At 41.5% G+C, this 22,826-nt stretch overlaps 1 protein-coding gene across 5 annotated transcripts in view; it reads left to right on the top strand.

Annotated features, from left to right (window-relative positions):
- Positions 1-12,171, top strand: part of robo3 (roundabout, axon guidance receptor, homolog 3 (Drosophila)) — a 105,308-nt gene extending 93,137 nt beyond the window's left edge. For 2 of the 5 annotated variants that reach the window (XM_031310901.2, XM_036008936.1), the window contains 6 exons: positions 222-440; positions 1,722-1,918; positions 2,074-2,181; positions 4,443-4,610; positions 6,311-6,453; positions 11,305-11,545. In XM_031310901.2, coding sequence (XP_031166761.1) covers positions 222-440; positions 1,722-1,918; positions 2,074-2,181; positions 4,443-4,610; positions 6,311-6,453; positions 11,305-11,316 — 847 coding nt within the window. In that variant the 3' untranslated portion in view covers positions 11,317-11,545. Of the gene's footprint in view, positions 1-221; positions 441-1,718; positions 1,919-2,073; positions 2,182-4,442; positions 4,611-6,310; positions 6,454-11,304 lie in introns of all 5 variants that reach the window. The other 3 variants (XM_036008937.1, XM_036008938.1, XM_036008935.1) reach the window with 2 other exon arrangements.
- The last annotated feature ends 10,655 nt before the right edge of the window (positions 12,172-22,826 follow it).

The raw sequence follows: 22,826 nt of genomic DNA, 5'->3' as shown, positions 1-22,826 counted from the left end.
ATGTAAGATAGCAGCATGGTAATGTATGGTAATGTTAGTTAGCAGCATGATAATGTAATGTCAGATAGCAGCATGGTAATGTATGTTAATGTAAGTTAGCAGCATGAAATGGATTGTTTGTGCAAAGCAGCGATGTAAGGCAAGAACACAAGAGATCACACAAATCAGATCCAGCTCCATCTCTTCCCTTCCAGCTGTAACACTGCTCTCTGTCTTTGTAGCTCGGATGAGGAGTGGTGCCCCCCCCTGCCTGAGAGGACCTACCTGATTGAGGGCTGCGAGGATGGACCCTCTGCCCCGCAGTGGAACAACGCCTCCTCCCCAGCCACCTCCTACAGTCATCAGTCGACCGCCACGCTCACCCCGTCGCCCCACGAGGAGAGCCGCACCCCCCACGACCTGCCCCGCCTCAGCCAGCCAGATGGCCAGCAGCTGTCCCGGTACGTCAACAGGCTCGCCACTGACTGGTAGCTCATGGTTGTGTTGTTTTCACACGGGAACTCTTCTCATGAACCAACACATTATCATCTGCTTTACTTAATGTAAACCTCCTTTCTGCTTTGTGGATTACTGTTGTTTCGTTACTGATCTTCATGGTTTTCCCCAGAGATTTTACTGCAATGAATAAATCAAGTTATTGTTATTTAGATCAGATCTTTTAAAATAATGGATGTAGCAGCACTGACATCACCCACTTGTTTGTGGACTGCCGTTTCGAAGCCTTGAGTTTGGCAATTTGGCGGTTGCCATCTTAGTTTTTTGAAACCGAGGTGGAGCTTGGTGGGGGGGTTTGGCGCGGCCAAGCCAGTTGCAATGGCCTTGCGCTAAGCTAAACGCTAAAGAAAGTTGCTTATATTCAACCCTTCTGAAGCGAGTCATCCAGCGGAGATTTACCGGCAGGTAAATGCAGACCTCCCAATACTGGCGCCGTTAATCTGCATGTACGGCCATAGCTTGGTTGGCAGAACGCTAAACAATACATTTTAGCGACCCAAAATGTTCCAAAGAACTTTGATGAAGTGAAAAAACACAGTGCAAGAGTCAAGGTTTAAGATGAAAACATGGACAGCACCCAAAAACAAGCTGAGTCTATTTTAATGTCCACTGTGTTAGCACGGTTAGCATTGCTAAGCCTCTGTCCTGATTGACAGGTCCTAAAGCATCCCCTGCTTTATCGTCTGTTTTAAAATAAATGGGACCATAATTTACTAAATGAACATCATGCTGTATTGAAGAAGACTTGAAACTAGCGATTGAGACCATACACTCATTATGAAAATGTTTACTGAGGTAATAAATCAAGTAAGAAGTAGGCTCATTTTCTCATAGACTTCTATGGAAACAGACTTCTTTTTGGGTACTTAGTGTAAAGATGCACAGTGTCATTTTAATAATGCATTTTGACACTGTAGCTGCACAGGTACACATCAACCTCAGTCATTATCTTCATATTCAGGAAAAACTTCATCACTGTCTGCAACAATGCACATTGACTATTGTTGGCCAAATGGCTAATCCCTTGGCCAGATGCTAAATTATCCATTTAAAAAACAATCATGCAAATAAGCTCATAACAGGAGAGATAGCCAAACAGAGGAGAAAAATAATACACAAAATGTATAATTTGTTTTGTATCCCTCCCTCTGAAGCAAATATGTAGCTTCTGACTGCAGTGAGATTAGTTCTCTCCAGTTACACGTTGCCCTTACTTCCCACAGCAGAAGGTTACCGTGCGGTCCGGTGCCAGTTCCCCAGGCACCCAGCCCGCTGCTCACCCAGTCCAACCCCAACCTCTCCGGCCAACAGCATCACGGCTCATCAGAGGTTGGCACGCTGCAGTGCCAAAGTCCTGCCCATCGCTGCCTCCACAGCCAGGGGCCAGCTCTGAATGAAGACAACGTCAGCGCCACTACATCCGGTAAAGTGGCTGAAAGCTCTACATTCATGTCTGCATTCACCCTAGAACTGTGCAGACTCACTGATCCATATGCATTGAATACATCAAATGCTCCATGTCTGTTCAGTATGGAGAAAAAACACTTTGTGATAGTTTTTTCCCCTCTACACATGCAGTGCCCAGTCGCTCCTCCCCAGCAGATCCATGCACTCCTCCCAACCAAAAATCACGAGTGAAAAAAAAGGTGTCTAAGGGTTCAGCATACAGAAGAGATGTACAAGGAGGTGAGTGGATTCTAGTTTGGATTCAAATACGTTCACTTCAGAGATAGGGGATTGACATTGAGATATTTGGTTTCTGAAATTCACAAAGTGTTATTGAACATACAGGGAAGAGTTCAGAAATAAAGTTCTGCATAAACGTGACAATGGCACTATCGTAAACGGGTAAATGTGTTGTTTGTTCAAGCAGCAATTACGACTCATATTAACGTTTCTAGTGGCGGTGCCCTCTAGTGGCCGTAGTAGTTGTGGCGGGAGCAAAGCAGGAAGTAAGGTGAGGAAGTATGAGAGTGCAAGATGGGTTGCGCAGGTTGGGGTAGGTCAAACTAACACTGGACTTTCACCTAGGAGACAGAGGTCCATGTCCCATTTGAAAATAAAAGTAAACGGCAATTTTTTTTAAACTCTACGGAACAAAGCTACATCACGTTCAGCGTAACAGGAAGTTAAGGAACGTGACGTCCGATTTGAACACAAAACCGCGATGTTTTTCTGACGGTAACGAAGTAGGTTTTGTGCCTAAACCTAACCAAACTGTGACGTCTCACCACGTTAACGACATGGTTAAAACTGCAACCTTTACGCTTAAAACAGCTAAAAAAGCAGCCGTTGGGTTCTCCGGTTTAGATATGAGGACTGAAAACGCTCCTGTTGGTCGTATTAGAGGGGAGGAACAGACAACCTATATTGTCACATGGTTTGGAGGACCTGTTGCTATCCTAGGACATAAAATGTTCTCAGTAGCTGAAAAGAGAAAATCATGTTCACATAGGGCTGGACGCTATGGAGAAAATCCTATGGGATCACGATATTCTTGACCAAATATCTCAGTGTCGATATTGCGACGACATTGTAGGGTTGACAAAATATCTCCACAATTAGATTTTAGATAAATAATCATCAGTTATGGGGATATAATGACTAAGTGGGTAAGGGTAAATAAACAGCTAGAACAGTCTGGTAGGTTCAGAAAATGACATCACTTCATTGTAATGCAGCCTTTAAAACCAGGAAAAGACAACACTTGTGTCATATTACGATATCCAAGATCTAAGACCATATCTAGTCTCATACAGTATCACCATATCAATATAATATCGATATATTGCCCAGCCCTATGTCCACGGTTATTTTCTGTTCCTATTCATTGCTCTTTGTCAGTGAGTGAATAAATCCACCCCATAATAATCCAGCACAGACACACCGATATTCTGCAACACTATCAGTGATTGAATACAACGCTACACCTCTGTAGAGATGTGAGGCTAGAATAGAATAGAATCCACTTCATTGTCCCCAGGGGGGGTTTGTCCTGGGCATAGTACTACTGCTTCACAACACAAACATGTAACAGAAATACCATTCATCAAATCAACATAAAAACATAAACATAAGATCAACAAAACATTTTAGGATTTTAAAGGTGCAGTAGGTAAGACTTATAAAACTACCTTTCTGTCATATTTGCTGAAACTGACCCTATGTTCCAGTAGAACTACATGAAGCAGGTCATTAAAAATAAATCCGGCTCCTCTGGCTCCACCTACAGCCTGGAGTGGGATTTGCAAAAATTCACGCATTCATTCTCCCTTGTGGGGGGAGGGGCTTAGGAGACCGTTTTGGGCTTTAGCAGAAAGGGGGGAGGGACTGAGAAGTTATTGATGTTCAAATATTTTGGCTAAGTCCTGGATCTTCACAATCCTACCTACAGCACCTTTAAAAGAAGGACACTTGTGACTTTACAGACAATACAACATCTTAAAAAGTGATAATTAAAGTGCTATGTGCAGAAGTGCTGGTGTATTTAGTGCACTTTGCGCCGTTGTGCTAAGATGTACTGTTCTGGATATATACATGGGTTTGACTTGTAATCTTAGCATACAGACACACTGCACACGTCATACAGTTACCAGATAACATCTCACAAACGGATCAGAGATGATCATTATCTACAGCTGCACTGCATTGTGAAGCCAATAACCTGTTAAACAGCTGTGAAGCACACAGTCAGAACCCTCATTTGAAAAAGCAGAAAGTCAGTGTTAATTTAAATGTACCCCTGTTTTCTAAAGGAAAACAACGGCGGTACTAGTCTCTTGGGTTCTCTCAATTATGCACAGGAAAAACAAAATGCTTTCAAAGCAAGCTATTATGGAAACAGAAACCTGGCACTAAAATGAGCTTAAAGGCATTGACTGAACCTTCTTTATACTCTAAACTCATTCTCCATGCCTTGTTTTGTTCCTCCACTTTTCATTGTTTAGACCTGCCCCCACCTCCGGAGCCGCCCCCAGGGGAGGACCGGTTGCACGGCCCCCAGGGCTGCGTGGAGGCCAGCAACGTGGCGAACGCCGCTCTGTCCTCTCTGGAAAGGAGCGAATACAGCAGCAGTAGCCACCAACGGAAAGGCTCGGGACAAAGACACACCGACAGTAAGACAAAGTTTTGCGGAGTGAAGTATTTTCAGTCGCACAGTAATTCAGTTCCAGGGTAGCAGAAGCTAATTCAAGCACAGAGAGTACACATTCTTTCTGACATATTTCACTCCTTGGAGAAATCAGAAATGGGATGAGAAGACAGCACTTGAGAGTCAAATGTGTTGTGACCATGCTCAGATGTGGCCTTCTCCACGCCCTACTGCTGCACTGTTACGCAGCAGGGTCGAATGAGACTGGCTGGAACACCAAGTCTTGTCCATGACTGGTTGCCAGATCATACCTTATGCCTTTGTCACATTTATAACATGTAGCTGTACTCAGAAGGTCACCCAGTAAGAGCGTTCGCCCCATGTAGGCTGAGTCCTTTGCAGCGGCCCGGGTTTGAGTCTGACCTGTCGTCCCCCATCTCTCTCCCACCTTTCCTGTCTATCCACTGTCACTATCAAAAAAAGGGAAAAGTGTTTAGTTTAGTTTACTTTTTTTTTTTTTTTTTTTAATTTATCTCGAACAATCACCATACTTTAAAAGAGATAAAAATGTAATAAAACATAAGAATAAAACACAATCATATCCAAATCAATCTGATTCCATCAAAGAACAAAAGAAGGATGAGTTTGAGAAGGAGCAGGCAGAAGAATGTCCTGCCCCAACTTTACAATATCATATTATTACAGGTGAAAAAAAAACAAATAGCTATGCATATACAGCATACAAAAAGTGTAAGTGCCTATAAATGCAAATGGATATATATACTATAGTGTCTATAAATGAAAACACAAGGTGTGGTCTAGAAAATCCAGAAATCCTGCAAGATGATGCCTCTCTAAAGCAGAAAATCTGCTTTTTAAGAGAAACTTATGTTTTCAAAGCAGCAGTTATGGAGTTAATAACCATACCCAATGCAGAATTTAATATGGTCAAATAAAATGAATTTATAGGGGTGTTTTAGCGTCAAAAAATCTTACCTAGAACAGCTACGGTATATACTGTCATGACAAATGTCATTTAGGGCTGTGTATTAGCAAGATTCTGGCGATACGATACGTATCACGATACATGGGTCACGGTTCAATATATTTCAATACTGTGCGTAAGGCGATATATTGGGAAGTATAATTTAAAAAAAAAACATTATTTAAAAAAAAAGACAATGTGCATAAAAGTCAAAGAAGTTTACTTGAGGTAAACAATTCAGTACACAGAAACTCAAACTGCCAGTTTGGGATTGTGGTTCACAGGTTCTTAGTGAGCTAATGTTGATATGTTAAAGTAGACCAAAGTTCAGCCATAGCTACATTGTTAGCTTCTAGCAAAAAGTCAGGCACCGCTAGACACTGCTAGGCAAGGACACTAGTGGTGTGTCTCAGCATGGCCATCTAGCAGTAGGGGGTTTAAACACAACATAAACCTCAACCACTGTCTTACATGAATATTTTTGCACGTAAAGTAAAAAAAAATAACAAAAAAAATTAAAAAATCGATATTGCGTTTTTGAAAATCGATATAGTATTGCTAAATAAAATATCGCAATACTCAAGTGTATCGATTTTTTCTTACACCCCTACTGTCATTTCTCCTGCAGATAAATCACTAGAGAAGTTCTATATATCACGCTTCATTTCCCCACTAACACACAGCACTGCCTTTTAAATAAATAAAAAGTTAAGCCAGTCTTGTCACCGTTGCCTCCCCAGATGAGGAGATGATGCCGTACGGCAGCAAGGCCGGGTACCTTTCCAGGAGTCAGATGTCCAGTAACTGCTCCACCACAGGAAGCTCCTCCTCCAGAGGCTCCACGGGCTCCCGGGGGCTCCACTCGGCCAGGAAACACAACGAGGTACCATACCGCGACGCCAACCACTTTATCATTTCCCCTGCGGTTTTATGCAAGAGAAAAAAAAGTTGTCTTTTCACCTCAAATGGTTTTAAATAATTGATGCTTTTAGATATGTATGAGCGTGGGAACAAAGACTCTTCCTGCCACGGAGAGGTTCATGTGCTTTAGTTTTATCTACATATCATTACTTGCGCTCCATAAAACACACATAATCGCATACGTGCAGGCACATGAAAAGAGCTTTTTACATTCCCTTGTTGCACACACACACCAACATGCTCCCAGGCTCATACATACAGATCTCCCATTACCGTGTACTCAGCATAGGCTTTACAGTAAGAAACAATGTTAAGCGTGCATGCCCACTGCTCTCTCTCTCTCTGGAGTGCACTTCTGAGGCCACACTTCACTGTTGGAGCGCTCCTTTAGATGCACCCCCCCGTAGGCTCCCTAGCGACCAGTTGGTGTCTTTTTACAAGCTGTGCCAGCCGAATGGAAAGCTCTGCGGGGATTTCATGCTACAGTAGTGAGGCAACACTTCCAAACAGGGTTTGACATGTCCCTCAACATGCATGGGTAGTCAGAGGTTGGAGCTGATAGAAAGCATTTTAAAAGTACTGTTTTAGTGCCGGTATCGGGAAAAACCCCAAACCATACCCAACCTGAATGGGCAGGCCTGCTCCTTGCATGGCATTATATATATATATATATATATATATATATATACATCTATATATAGTAAATGGAGAGTACATACAAAGTGTCCTGTATTGGTGCAGAAAAACTTGTCTCACTGTGATGGAGACACTTGGATAGGATGGTTTCTTTCTTACAGAGGAGAAGTTTATTAGAATTAAAATGATTTCACTTTACTTTTAATAAGGATAATTTAAAAAAAGCCTCTCTCACAAGTAAAAGTCCTGCTGATCCAAAGGGGTTTTTAAACAGTTTATTTAGCTTCAGAAGTAGGAGAATTTTCTCAACCCATAAAGAAGACTTAATCTTTCAGTTTATCAGGAAACAAATCCAATGTAAAGGCACCAGATTTGGAGATAAATGGTTTTCACTGGACCGGTGGGGAATGAAAACTTGTAATCTGAGTTTACTAGCAACTAGTTAGTTCTAGTAAGTATGCTAAGTCACATAGCGAAGACGGCGACACACGCTCAGGTTTATGAGAAATGAGAGCAGAGCAGCTTTGATCCTTTCTTTTAGTGCTGTAGTTGTTAAGTTTAATGCTGAAACCTGAGGCGTCACCATAAAGCATCCTGGGAAAGGATGGCTCTGTCACGGGTCAGCCCACGCTGACCTCAACACACAACTGACATGGGAATGTAGCAAGGTAACTTGTAAACATGAGACAGACACACACACACACACACACACACATGATCACACATATATACACACACACACACACACACATTATCTCACAAACACAGACACACACACATGATCTCACAAACACACACACAGATACACACACTCACTCACACACATGCTCTCATTCACACTCTCTCTCACTCACACACACACACACACACATACACACTCTCACTCACACACACACACACACACACAAACATGATCACACACATATACACACATACACGCTCTCACTCTCACACACACACACACACACACACACACACACACACATGATCACACACACACACACACACACACACACACACACACACATGATCTCACAAACACACACAGACACACACACATGATCTCACAAACACAGACACACACACACTCACTCACACACGCTCTCATTCACACACACACACACACACACACATGCTCTCACTCACACACACATACACACTCTCACTCACACACACACACATGCTCACACACACACACACACGCTCTCACTCACACACACACATACATACACACACACACACACACACATGATCTCACAAACACACACACACAGACTCTCACTCACACACACATGCTCTCATTCACACACACACACACACACACACGCATACACACACTCTCACTCACACACACACACACACACTCTCACTCACACACACATGCTCTCATTCACACACACACACACACACACACACACGCACACACACACACACTCTCACTCACACACACACACACACACACACACACAAGCTTTTTTCGCCTTTTACTTGCTCTCAATACCCCACATAGAGCTCCCTTGTATCTGGTGCCTCTCAGGTCACCCCCCTGTGGAGCAGTAAGGAACACCTCACCCCCCCTCACTGCCCCTAGCTGACCCTTACTGGCCTTTTCACGCCTTGCCGGGGACATGAAAGCTTCCCTATAAAGTTTGGGGTGTTTCTACAGGAAGCCTGGGTTAGGTTACCCCTGGTCCTGTGGTGCCGCTGACTGCTATCTTTGCCCTTTGACCCAGGCGGACAGCCAGGCGGCTGTCCCTGTCCTCGGGTCTGTTCCATCAGCTCTGAGGCTGGGGACACAATACACATGTGTGCAGAAGGGGATATCACATACAGAATCAGACACACTCGACTGCTAGTTAGATTCTACTTCGAGCACAATGTCACTAAACCAAAACATGCTTTCATTTGAGATTTCTGAAGTTATGTTTCTGTTCACCTTTAAGTCTATAGTTTATCATGAACACCGATCCTCTCTGTTAAGTGATGCTGGGTGTGAAGTGAGTGATGATGTTTGAACAAAGAAATGAGAAAATAAAACTAAACTAACAAACAAATGATTAAGCATTTGATTTGCGCAGATCTGCCATTTTCGGTCGTCATCCTCTCCTCTTCTCACCGAATATATTTCTCTGTTTCTTCTCTTAGCTTTCTATTAGCAGTATGCTGTTTGACACATGCGTACGCAGCAGGACTATAAAGGAAAGAGGACAGAATGACAGTCACCATGGATGACATGCATATTCCTGAATATTACAAACTGTCACTGCTAGATTTGTGCTGTAGCAAAGTCTGTGTGCAGCAGCACTTCCCTTCTGAAACCGACTTTCACCCAAACAAATTCATTATGAAAGGCAGAGAGCTGAAAGCTGTAGACCATTAACTTCATTTTCTTTTTGTGGTTTACAACAGTCACAGTTAGTGATTTGTGTATATTTGATATATAGCATGGCTTATGGAAATACGACCCATGGCTGAAGTGTTTCAGCATCCTCAGGAACACCATGGAAAGCCATGTTAAGAAGCATGTGCGCTTGCTCTTAAATCAGGGTTTCTGTGGGGTCTTAAAAAGTCTAAAAAAGTCTAAAATTTCAAAATCCAAAGTTGTAGGCCTTAAAAAGTCTTGAATCCGCTGAAGTATTGTGTTCTAGGTCTTAAATATTTTTAAACAGGTCTTAACTATCTATCTATTTTATATCTTCGTCCATTCAACGCTACCTCTTAATGCTCATTGAAATACTCTCGCAGCGCTGTAGAATGTTTTTTTTTTTTTTTTTTTTTATACCTGTGGTGTTGTAGTTCTTTCTAGTCCAAATAAAATTTGCTGTATTACAAATGAGACCAACATGCAACTTATTTTGCAGCCAATCAGCGTTCGTGTTACTGGTCTCTTCCGGATTGTACCACAGACGTAAAATGGATTTTATTTGTTTAAACTTCATTCATAAAGGTCTTAAAAAGGTCTTCAAAAAGTCTTAAATATGGCATGGTGAAACCTGCAGAAACCCTGTGAAAACACGTGAAACTATACAAAATGGATAATTTCAGAGAGGGAACAGGTTGAAGTCCTTGCCCCTGAATACAGAGCAATCTTTACTCAATGCGGTCTGCTCCCAGCTTATTGCTTAACCCTCCTGTTGTCCTCAGGTCAAATTTGACCCATATCAGAAATTTGGGTTTCTTTCAACCAAATTGATCAACCAAAAAATAATGTGGATGGTTCCGTACAACGCTCTTCACAAGTACAATAAAGAATCAGTGAGTGTTTTAGTCAATTTGATAGCATTTGAAAAATAACCTACAAAAGAATGTTGAAAAAAAGTGACAAAAATTTGGGGGGAAAAAACAAACAAAAAAATCACAAAAAACATTGGAAAAAGTGACAAAAACGTCAAAAAACAATTGCCCAAAACGTTTGAATTTAAAATTTCGACCCAGAAAAACCAATAGTTGCATGGTCGACAGGAAGACAACACAAGGGTTAAAGTGATGGTTCGGAGTAATTTCACCCTAGGCTGCGTTGCACCATGACCTCGAGCCAAACAACCCCCCATAAGCCTTTTTCCCTTGTTATAACGTTGGTCGAGTTAGCGTTATCAGCTGGTTAGCTTAGTGCAGGCGCTAATGGATCCACGTTTGTATCTCATAAATTACCCCACTAATAATGCCCGGAATGATACCAAACTTCTACAGTAGTACAAATAGTTTCTGTACTAATAAAACGAGGCATTAGAAAGTTTGTAACTACACCAGAAGTATATTTAAATAACACTTGCCTGATGGATACTCCTCTCGGTGCTATCGCGCACTACTTACATACTACTACTACATACTTCTGGTGTAGTTACAAACTTTCTAATGCCTCGTTTTGTAAGTACAGAAACTATTTACTACTGTAGAAGTTTGGTATCATTCCGGGCATTATTAGTGGGGTAATTTACGAGATACAAACGTGGATCCATTAGCGCCTGCACTAAGCTAACCAGCTGATAACGCTAACTCTTAAGCTTATGGGGGGTTGTTTGGCTCGAGGTCAAGGTGCAAAGCAGCCTAGGGTGAAATTACTCCGAACCATCACTTTAATACATGAGTACATGAGCCGACATCTGCCTTGATTTATCAAAATCGAGCCATGTTCTGTGTCATTTGAACTGACGTTAAAACATTTCTGTGTTCCCAGGAAATGAGATAAGGACACCAGTGACTCGCTGCCTCTGTCATCCACCATCTTTCCACCGTGGACTCAAAGAGCTGGACAAGAGGACACGTTTTGTGTCCTAGGATACTAGACTCTGTGTCATTTGCTGTGAAAGAAAGCTACAATGGACTTTACATCATGTTTTAGTTTTTTTTGAGGGTATTACAGTTACAATTATTTATGAGAAACAGAGTTCATGCCTCTCCCTTGCTTTGTAAATACCTGTGTCTGTACTGTTCTTTTGTGGGCTCTGGATACAGGGAAAGAGACGTATATTGTATTTATGAGGATAAAAACGAAAACAACGTAAGAAAAAGAAAAGAAAAAAAAAGTCTGTTATTATTAAAAAAAAAAAGATAAGCTCATGTCTTCTTGAATGTGCCAACCTTTTTTGTCAAAATGTATACTTTTTTGGAAAAGCATAAACTACTGTTGCACTCTCTTGTTGTGACGGCAAAAACAACAGAAAATATGAAGCACAAAGTGTGTTTGCTGGTTGAGAGGGCCGGTGGAAAAGCCAAAACGAGCGGGTTCTCACTCCCGGAGGGACGCACGCCTTCCCACCGGGACCCCTGCACCCATCTAGTCCGCTAAGAATGTCACACTTTTCTATGTTCCCTTTGGTTTCTCTGCAGCAAAACGTTCCAGTGTGCCAGCAGACAGACAAGCTTTATAAAAGTTTGATTGTAACCCCTCCCCCCATGTTCGTCTGAGGGACTGTTTGCTCCAGCCATGAGATCAAAATTTGCATATACTCCTTCCAAAACAAATGAAAAAATGTCTGTGGACTGACTTTTTTGTACTCTTGTTGTTTTGTAAATGTACAATAAAATACATTTGCTGATGCAAGCCTGCGCTCATTTTTTTGGAGCAGCTTTACTTGATTATCAGGCCGTTTTTTTGGCAGTTTGCAGATTAGCTGTTTCTGTGTTGTATTTGCTTGATAACCGATAAAGTGAATTACAAAGTGTTCTACTTTGGCTCGGCTACAGCTCTGTGTCTGTCCCTCTGCTTCGGTTTGACTCACCACTGAGTGACTTAAAGGTGCTGTAGGTAGGGTTGGGAAGATCCAGGACTTAGTCAAAGAATTTGAACATCAACAACTTCTCAGTCCCTCCCCCCTTTCTGCTAAAGCCCAAACGGTCTCCTAAGCCCCTCCCCCCACAAGGGAGAATGAATGCGTGTGCATGAGCAGTGATTGACACGCAGTTAGACACCCCCCCCTGGCCCTGATTGGTGCATCTGAACAGGGAGCGGTGGATTTTTGCAAATCTCACTACAGGCTGTAGGTGGTGCCAGAGGAGCTGGATTTATTTTTAAATTACCAGCTTCATGTAGTTCTACTTGGAGTTTGTAACATTCCAAAATCTTAATTTTGACTTCAGTTTCATTAACTACTAATAATCACTATCGGCCTTGAAAACCAGTATCGATCGATCCCTACTCTAAATAAGTCTCTCTATTTTTTTTTGTGTAGTGGAGCATCAAGGGAGTGGAGAGAGCGTGCCGGTGTATATGGTGTCATAAGCTCAGATAAATAAGGAGGTGTGAGTCCATGCAGGGCCTCATATGTTAAAAGACAAGGTCTCTGAGCTTTGCATTTTTTAGATTACTCCGTGTTTCATGAGTCATGTCTGTTCTTTCTGTGACTTGTTGCCTTCCATTATCTGGCGTGGTGCCATTACAACATCACATCAAGGACAACAGTGGAGTCACGATGAGTGATCTGGCCTTTGATACTGGAGGACATTTCCTTCCTCGGCCTCTCTTATTACACCTACACAGATACATGCTGAATCAGCAGGAGAGCAATGGATGCAAACACATTAGGCATAACACGTCCAAACAGAACCGTACAACAGAACAATAGGTTTACATTTGTTCAGCTCAGTACTGAAATAACACTCTCATGCCCATGTGTACATGTAACAGTTTTCGCTCCTGGCCATACTAGCCGTTGAGAGAGATCCTAGTCTATATCCTCGACGTTCCACTTCCGGGATTGTTCCATTGTCGACGGAAAATCAGCCGGACTCATTTAGGCCGGATATCCGTTGCCTTTGGCTTCCTTTGTGTTGGAATTCTAAACTCTAGTGAATTAATGAGGACTATGGTTAACTGCTCCTCAGATCTCTGCAGGGTAAATCCAGACAGCTAGCTAGACTATCTGTCCAATCTGAGTTTTCTGTTGCACGACTAAAACAACTTTTGAACGTACACGTTCCACCAAAACAAGTTCCTTCCTGAGACTATTTTGTAGAGGCACAGCAGCTTTTCCCAGAGCCCAAGACGATTGTGATTGGTTTAAAGAAATACCAATAAACCAGAGTGCGTTTTCCTCCCATCCCAGAATGCTGTGTGGACTAGCCAGACCTTCCTCCAGCACGCTTTGGAGGAGGGTCTGGCAAAGCGAGACAAAGAGAGATCCTAACTGGTGCTGAATAATTAATCGCAATTAAATCGAAATCACAATATGGCCTACTCAAATTTCCAAATTGCAGAAAGTGCAAAATGTATATAATGTATAATATTTATTCATATTTATATATTATGTGTGTAAAAATACCAATTTAAATTAAATATTGCTGTGCTGCAGAATGTCTTGGCCTACACATATTCTACAGACTTAGACTTAAAGCTATAGTGTGTAGTTTCTGTCTCCCCCATGAGGAATTCTAAGTAATGACAACAACACTGTCGGCGCGTCCACATGATACAAGCCTTCTGTGAACACTACTAGCAACCCACACAGTTGCTAGTAGTCAAGGAGGACACTTAAAAAAAAACATGATGGACTCTTCAGAAGAGGACATTATCTTCACTTGAGTTTCTGCGCGGGAAAGTCACCGGACGACACAATCTTCTGAACATAGTCATACTGAGAAATCCAGAGAGAGTTGTGTGGAGCTGATAGTCTTAACACCCACACAGACAGACAGACGTTCCTGCAATTTATAGAGAGATATCCTTGGTCTTTGTCACCTTTTTTAAGTATATTTACTTGAACAAATCAGACAGACTTTACTGTTGAGAATATACAGTCTATACTTGACAGATGTTTACATGTTTAAATTATGTGATTAACACTATAAAATCAAGTCAAGTAGAACTTTATTGGTCCCAGAGGGGCTATTGGCTTGGCAGCAGTGACAACTACACCAGATCAATTCAAATATATAAATAAAAGTTTTTATTAATGCCTCTGCCCTGTTTTCCAACAAAGTCCCAAAACAATTCACAGCAGGTAGACGGGGCTACAGTAACACATTCTGACGGGTCACAGATTTCAGTGTATCACCAGAAAAGCCTGTTAGTGTATCCAGCCAGGTAAAGGGTAGCAGAAGATTTCTTTATAGAGACCTTATTGTATTTTAATGTTATTTTAGAATAACTGCTGTAGTTATGGCTGATACTGGGCAGGACCATCACAGGAAAGAAGGAAATTTTAGCGCAGGAGACATCCAAAGTAGGCTAAGTTACTGTATGCAACACTTGAAATGCAACGATGCATCTGTAACATATTCTCTTATTGTAAATAAATGATTTTCTGTCTGAGCCAAACATTCATCGTGACTATATGACCTCCCCGTAACGCTAACTCAGTAATCTACAGTGGGCAGTACAGCATCGTAAAGAAAAGAGCTTTAGGACAGCAGGTGTGGTAAAAACACTACCACTTTGGTCCAACGCTAGAATCAACACAAACTGAAAGTTACATATAGCCACTTTAAGTAAAAAGCCATATTGCGTGGTTGGGTGGTCAAGCTGATGTTACCTTATCCTGTCTGAGTTTAGCAGTGAGATGGCTGAAGGTACGAAGGAGTGGTTATATCTGTTGGTTTTGACTCGTGGGGATATGAAGCGTGTTCAGTCACAGCATCTACCCCCTGCACCTAGAGTTTCTGTTAGGAAAAACAGTACAGAGCAAAAGATTTATATATAAAAGTATATTTACTTGAAAGGTGGATGCTTGGTGTTAGTGTTATTGCGCAGGGATTGATCCTGTCACTATGGACCGGTGTTCAGCCTGAAGGAAGGAACTCTTCTCATGTCTGCTTGTCTTGGTGAACAGTGTTCTGTCCAGGGTGGGATGGCTCTGTAGTGATGCTTCCTCCCTGTTTCCTGACTCTGGAGGAGTGTACGTACATACACTACAGCAATGAAAACACTAATGCCTTTGGTTCTCTACCAATCCTCTCATCCCCCCCCCCCACCCCACAATGTTTAGGGTATTTGCCCAAAGCTGTGCAGTAGACTTAGATCTGACATTCTCTTTGACAAACAGTAAGTCATAGTAGTAATCCTTAAGATGAAGGATAACTGTGTATGCTTGTGTGTTAGTGCAAACTTCTCCAAACTCCTAAAGCAAACCTCAAACATTCAGCATCCAAACTTGTTGAAGCCTTCAACTCCCTGAGCATACTTTCCAGTCAGACCTGAATAAATAAAAAAATAAAAACTGCCTCATTGCTAAAGTTGTGTTTGCTTCTTAATCTCCCCATGCCCCATTCTTCCTCCAACTTCACAGTGCATTGCACCTGGGTGAGTGCTGTACGCGCCGAGGAGCATGAAATTGCCAAGCGCCCTCGTGGCGGAGTGCAGCACACATTCCCGCCTGCTGTCCACCTGAGACAAGGCATGCATTAGCCTCTGGTGCTCCACAGATGCTCGCTGTGTCTTGGCATACACAAAGTCACTAACTCCCAGACTCCGGCACACACTCAGCTCCGCATCTACAAGAATGGCCCCCGGCTGTGTTTCTCCTCTCAGTGCTCTGTGATCACCTGAAAGGAACATGAGAAGATGCTGCAGCACAGCTTTGTTGCAGTCCGCAGAGGGAGACGGAGGAGGTGGCAGCAAACACAACACATTCAAAAAAACCTATTAAAAGACATGTGGGATGGATTAAAATGTGATTGACATGCCTTTTTTAAATGTCTAATAATACCGTTTATAGTGTAGCCAGCACAAATAACACTTTTTCTTTTTACACATGATAACCTATACACAGCCTGGTAGATTCATATTTCAGTATGTAAATAATAGACTCTCTGCTCTTGCTATAGCATCCCCGTTTATTTACAGAAAACTGACATTTCGGTCCCCTCTGGACCTTCATCAAGAGAAGGGGTGTCAAAACCATTTTAGTTCATGGGCTACATCCCCCTAATCTGATCTCAAGTGGGCCGGACCAGTAAACCTCTCCAGAAAGATCAGAAACTTTATCTGCCACAGAGTTTCTTGTCAGCTTGATGTTGGCAAACGCAAGTTGCTTCTGCTACGACGGCGTTCTAAGGCCGTTGTAGAAAAAAAACATAATGTTACGGACCCGGGAGAGAGGGGTAATATTCAGAGAAAAAAACTCTGAATTTCTATGATTGAAGTCGTAAATTTACAGAAAAATAACTTGTATATTCTCTGAGATTAAAGTGGTCAATTTGGATTTAATTACCTCTCTGCAATTTTCGCACTTTGCAAAGTCATCCAGTGGGCCTGATTGGACCCTTTGGCGGGCCTGTTCTGGCCCACGGGCCGTATGTTTAACACCCCTGTTCAAGAGTAATACTCTTAGTGATACAAACTATACTATGACATTTATCGACATAACATACTATTACTTTTTTAGACACACTATACTATGTCTTTTTTTATGGTAAGGGGAGGTAAGGTTATTTATTTAGCACATGTCAGCAACAAGGCAATTCAAAGAGCTTTACATACAATCTTCTTTAAAGAAAACAGACAAAAAAGTTAAAATAATAAACTTACAAACTAATACACACAGCAGAACAAGAACAACAAGGCTCAACTATGACTTTTATGACTTTTTTCGACATACTATACTATGACCTTTTCATCACATTTTTCGACTTACTATACTATCCATTACACATGCAAATACAGACCTAAGGGAGGTCTGTGTGACCGAAACGTTGTGAAATAAAGTATTTGCATGCGTAATGGACAGTGTGCAGGACTTCTTCAACAAGTATTACTGGTAACCTTTACCTTTTCCAACGCACCTGCCCCAAAAAAGAGGTGTGCAAAAGCGCTTTTGAATCGACATACTGCACTATGACTTTTTTCGACATACTATACTATGACTTTTTCATGACTTTTTTCAACATACTAAAGTCTGAATTTTTCAACATGCTATACTATGACTTTTTTTCAACATACTATAGTTTTACTTTTTTCGACATACCATACTATGACTATTTTACTACTTTTTTCGACATGCTATTCATGACTTTTTTCAACATACTATACTATGACTTTTTTAGACACACTATACTATGACTTTCTGACATACTATACTAATACAATACTATACCTTATGTCTTTTTTTATGGTAAGGGGAAGTAAGTGTATTTATTTAGCACGTCAGCAACAAGGCAATTCAAAGAGCTTTACATACAATATTAGCAGTCTTTAAAGAAAACAGACAAAAAAGTTAAAATAATAAACTTACAAACTAATACACATATAGCAGAACAAACAAACACCAAGGCTCAACTATGACTTTTTGCGACATACTATACTATGACTTTTTTATCACTTTTTTCAACATGCTATAAAAAAGTCTATTACGTCGAAAAAAGTCCTAAAAAAAGGTGATGCTGTAGCAAGGACAACTAGAAATTATATACAAAACTTGTCCATGTCTCTCAGCATTCAGGCATGAGGGTCAAAACAGCACATTTCGTTCACAGGATGCTGATGCAGGATGACTTATCTGTTCATTTCATTGATTCCAGGCCAAAAGATAGAAATTGGATGGTTTTTGAAAAGCAGCAATTGATTTTCTAAAAGGACTAAAACTCATCAGACACTGAATGGACTGTTTGGGACTGCTGCTGCGATAATCTCTAGAGGTCAAAAACAACATTTAGTGTGGGTTAGGGATTAGATGTTCCCCTAAATTAAACCTTTTGTTCTTATTCTCTTCATGTTGATCGAAGGCCCACAAACTCTTGTTTCCCGCGTTAACTGTCTATGACTTTTTTCGACACGCTATACTACGACTTGTTTCGACATACTATACTATGTCTTTTTCAACATACTATACTATGACCTTTTCATGACATTTTTCGGCTTACTATACTATGTCTTTTTTTGACATACTGCACTATGACTTTTTACGACATACTATACTATGACTTTTTATTTAGTGTGGGTTAGGGATTAGATGTTCCACTAATGTTTCCCGCGTTAACTGTCTTGGCGAGGAAGTCGCGCGTCCTCAGAGATTATAATGCACGTCCTGTTTGCAGGTTGTTAGCTTTCATGAGCCTGGGATTTAAAAAAAACAACAAACAAGAGCAAAGGACACGAGATAAGACCATGGGAAGATTTACGTTACTGACCTTCTACAGTGTGACCCAACACCCCTCACCCTTTCCACGCCTCCCTTAACTTCCCTCCAATCCCTCCCTTCTTTTCCCTCTCCCTCAGCTATAAATCACCTAGCTCATTCATTAGGCCCGTGTCAGGACCAGAACGCCCACTGGGCTTGGAGGAAGAGGGCCGGCGGCCGGAGAGAAGAGAAAAGAGACAGAGACAGAAAAGGAAGGATGAAAGGGAGGGGATGGCATCATATAAAAGCCTTGTTCCCTCATTTCAAAATGCAACACACCAATTTCCATGTTAATTTTCCCCCGTGACAGCGGAGATGGATGTTTGTGACTTTTTGGCTGATGTGCTGCATATATAGAGACGCTCAAATGAAGCCATTATGTAGGCAGCAGGGTCACAGGATGTTGAAGGTAAACGATTCAGTGGCTTGTAGGGTAACGAGACATTTAACATTTAAGCGATGCTATAAAATGATCAATATGTTACCCTTTTATTTTGTATTAGCATATATGTTCAAAGGTCTAATTGTTCAAAAGACAGCACGCTGCAACACATTCTGTAGCCTTTGGGTGAACAGACCAGGTCATTGCTCTATGCTAACACTTTAGCATGTTGACTGGCTACAAGGCACGTGCGTTATCCAGAGTTACCAGACCTTTTTTAGCATTAGCATTTTGTTTGTTCATCATACAATCATTACCTCAGTATCTCTCAATACAACAGATGTTTTTGAAACCGTTTCAGAAGCTCCACATCACCCACCGCCTCCACTAGGCATGAAGAGAAAAGTAGCCCTAACTAAAACTATGCAGTTTTACAAGATTAAAAAAGGGAAACAAACTAACAAAAACGTTTAATAAACCCATTTTATACATTATCTGTAAAACTGTCACAAAGCTGGTATGGTTGCATGGTTTTGACAGCACAGTGACCATAGGATTGACTAAAATGCTAAACGAACAGCGGCGTATGGATAAATCTGGTGTCCATGCTTAGCTGTCCCGTCTCCCAATAAATGTGCTAATGTGCAAGACACTTGCATATGTGTGTGTGTGTGTGTGTGTGTGTGTGTGTGTGTGTGTGTGCGCGCGTGCGCATGTGCGCGTGTCTATGTGCGTGTTTGTATGCGTGTGTGTGTGTGTATGTGCGCATGTGTTTGCGTGTTTGTGTGTGTGTTCAGTGTGTGTGTGTATGTGCGTGCGTGACAGGGCAATATTGAAACAGATCCCCCATATGGGTGCCATTGATTTCCAGTTAAGTGAATGATTAGCACTTTAGCATGCAACAGCACAGTTAGCCACTGCTGTCAATCACTGTGAGCATGTCACTGCCACCTCAACTGCTGCCTGCATGACAGTAGAGATGAGTTCAAACCACAGACGTGAAGATTCTGTTCCTGTGATCACACTAACTGGAGTGCTGCTGCTTGTTGTATTATGTGTTACTGTGTGTCTTTATCTACTTCCTCCACGTGTTATATTCTATTTGTGTTCTTCTATTATATTTGTTTTGATTCCCTGTAGAATCCTATTACTTCTGTGGCTGCAAAACTAACCTCATTTCCCCACAGATCAATAAAGTTCCACAGTGTGGTATAAATAATGTGGCCTATAAAGTAATTGGATTGGAATGAACGACCCAATGATGTAAACATAATCCCGAAAACTGCTAAATGAGTTAACACAAATAAGTTTCACATAAATGTTACATACGTTGCTAGAAAGCCTTAACCAGCAGGGTCAGATCCCATGGTGTTGGACTGGCAGGTACATAATAAAGCTAGAAGTCCAGCTAATTATAGCCACACACCGCTGCCCATATTTTTATGTCTGGTCTTAGAATGGTGATTATCCATTTGGTAAAATAACAGACTACAGTAAAGACACACAGTAAATCTATGTGTGTGTTTGAGTGTGTGTGTGTGTGTGTGTGTGTGTGTGTGTGTGTGTGTGTGTGTGTGTGTGTGTGTGTGTGTCCATGGTTTCAGGCCATGTCTAATATGGGTCATTGATATGCTAACACGCTATATAAAGCTGGTATTTTGGCATACACCAAAATCTGTGATGCACAAATGCCACAGGCAGAGAGTGTGTGTGTGTGTGTGTGTGTGTGTGTGTGTGTGTGTGTGTGTGTGTGTGTGTGTATGTGTGTATGTGTGCATATGATCTAATAAGACAAGCAGACATACAGTAGTGCTTGATTCATTACTATGTGAGCCTCATAGTGTGTGGTCTCGTCTAACAGCGAGTGTGTGTGCTGCTCAGAGGAGCTGGGGGCTTCATGTAGAAACATATGGCCTTTAGTGAAGGAGACAGATGAAGGATAATCTCTTCGGCAGTCCAGTCTAGTACACACACACACACACACACACACACACACACACACACACACACACACGCACACACACAGAAATAATCCAGTTCTTGCTGCCTTGCATATAGATTGTAAATGTGACATGACGTGATGGTTTAACACAGTTTGGAGCTAGGTTTGCGTGCTAGAAAGCCTGCTTTGTTTTCATGATTATTCATGTTTTTAGCCTGCAGTGACTTTTTTCCTGATTGCAGATCTGCTTCACTTGAAATAAAAAGTGAAAAAAAACGTGAACAAATATTTTCATATTTTTTTGCAGCAAAACATAGCCTGCTCCTCTTTTGAGAAGAAAGAATAAATGACTCCTGGAACTCACATCCTTATGTGTTTTTTTATGGACTGGTTTTGTTTTTTTAATACTCCGCACATAAATTCTGATCGTGGCCCGGCTGCTCCTGTGCAGCGTATACATGAAACACACTTCTCAGCTCAACATTCCCCGTCTCATTTGACCCGAGCAACCCAGATACAAGAGACGGATGACTTTGAAAAGAGCGTGTTGTGCTTTGCAGCTCATCCTGAACACAAAGTCATTGTTAGAATCATATTAGATTAGATACAGTACACATTAGAATATCTGCTGGGTCTCACAGCCTTTCCTCCTTAATACTCAACTCAGGCAGAAACAACATGAAATCTTTCACACAATCCCTCACAGTTAAAAATCACACTCCTTGTCTCTGCATAAACACAAACATAGATTAAGGTTTAATTATTCTCTCCAACGGGTTTGTAATTAGCAGCCATTATCAGAGACAGCAGCAGTGTTGGTCTTGGGTAACCAAGCCAAACAGATGAGTTGTAAACATCACCTTCCTGCTCTATATAGCCCTGAGGAACAGCAGGGGTCAACTCAATCCTGCCCACAGGCCACTGTGTAAGGCAAACCTACCTCTCTTTCTTAAAGCTATAGTGTGTAGTTTCTGTCTCCCCCCATGACGAATTCTAAGTAATAATAACAACACTGTGGGCGCGTCCACATGATACAAGCCTTCTGTGTTTGAGGGCTCGGTATCGTTCAAAAAGTTCGATACCAGTACCGATACCAGTACCGTGACTTTGATACCGTTTCCTGAACTTTTTTCGATATCAATTTTATAAAACAAAAAGAAATTACAACATTAAACATTACTGCACAAGTTTTTTTATTTATTTTTCATTTCCTACTACGTGAGCCCTGTCTCTGTATAACGTAGTTTTTCCTGCGTGTCTCTACGACATGTATGTACCGTTAGACAGCCAATCAATCACAAACATTAGTAGATCTTGGTAGAAGCATGCTGCTTGCTGATTGGCTCACTGATGCTAATGAAATTTACTCCTTAGGTATTGAAATGTGGTATTGAATGAGGAGGCATTTTTCGATACTCGATACTTGGTCGTGCATTACATTACATGTTTTGTAATGTAATTTGTGTACATGTTTTGCACTTTTATCCAAAGCAACTTACAATTGCTATACGTGTCAGAGATTGCACACCTACCTTTAAGTGTCTTACTCAGGGACACATTGGTTGATGCATCGCAGTGGGAATCAAACCCAGGTCTCCCACACCAAAGGCATGTGTCATATCCAATGCGCCATCACCACCCACGGTGCCTAAAAAGTATTGAATGGTACCCAGCCCTAGTTCTTTGTGAATCAGAGTAACTTTCATTACAAAGTTGAAAACAGACGGACATAGTATACAGTACACATGAACAGAAGCTATTTTTGTTAAAGCTAAGCTAACTTAATAATACGGTTGTGTGTACTTTTTACACCTTCACAATGT

Source organism: Sander lucioperca, chromosome 13 (assembly GCF_008315115.2).
Source record: "Sander lucioperca isolate FBNREF2018 chromosome 13, SLUC_FBN_1.2, whole genome shotgun sequence".
Taxonomy (NCBI): Eukaryota; Metazoa; Chordata; class Actinopteri; order Perciformes; family Percidae; genus Sander; species Sander lucioperca.
Note: the sequence above shows the minus strand (reverse complement) of the source record. Positions and strands in the feature narration are given on the sequence as shown.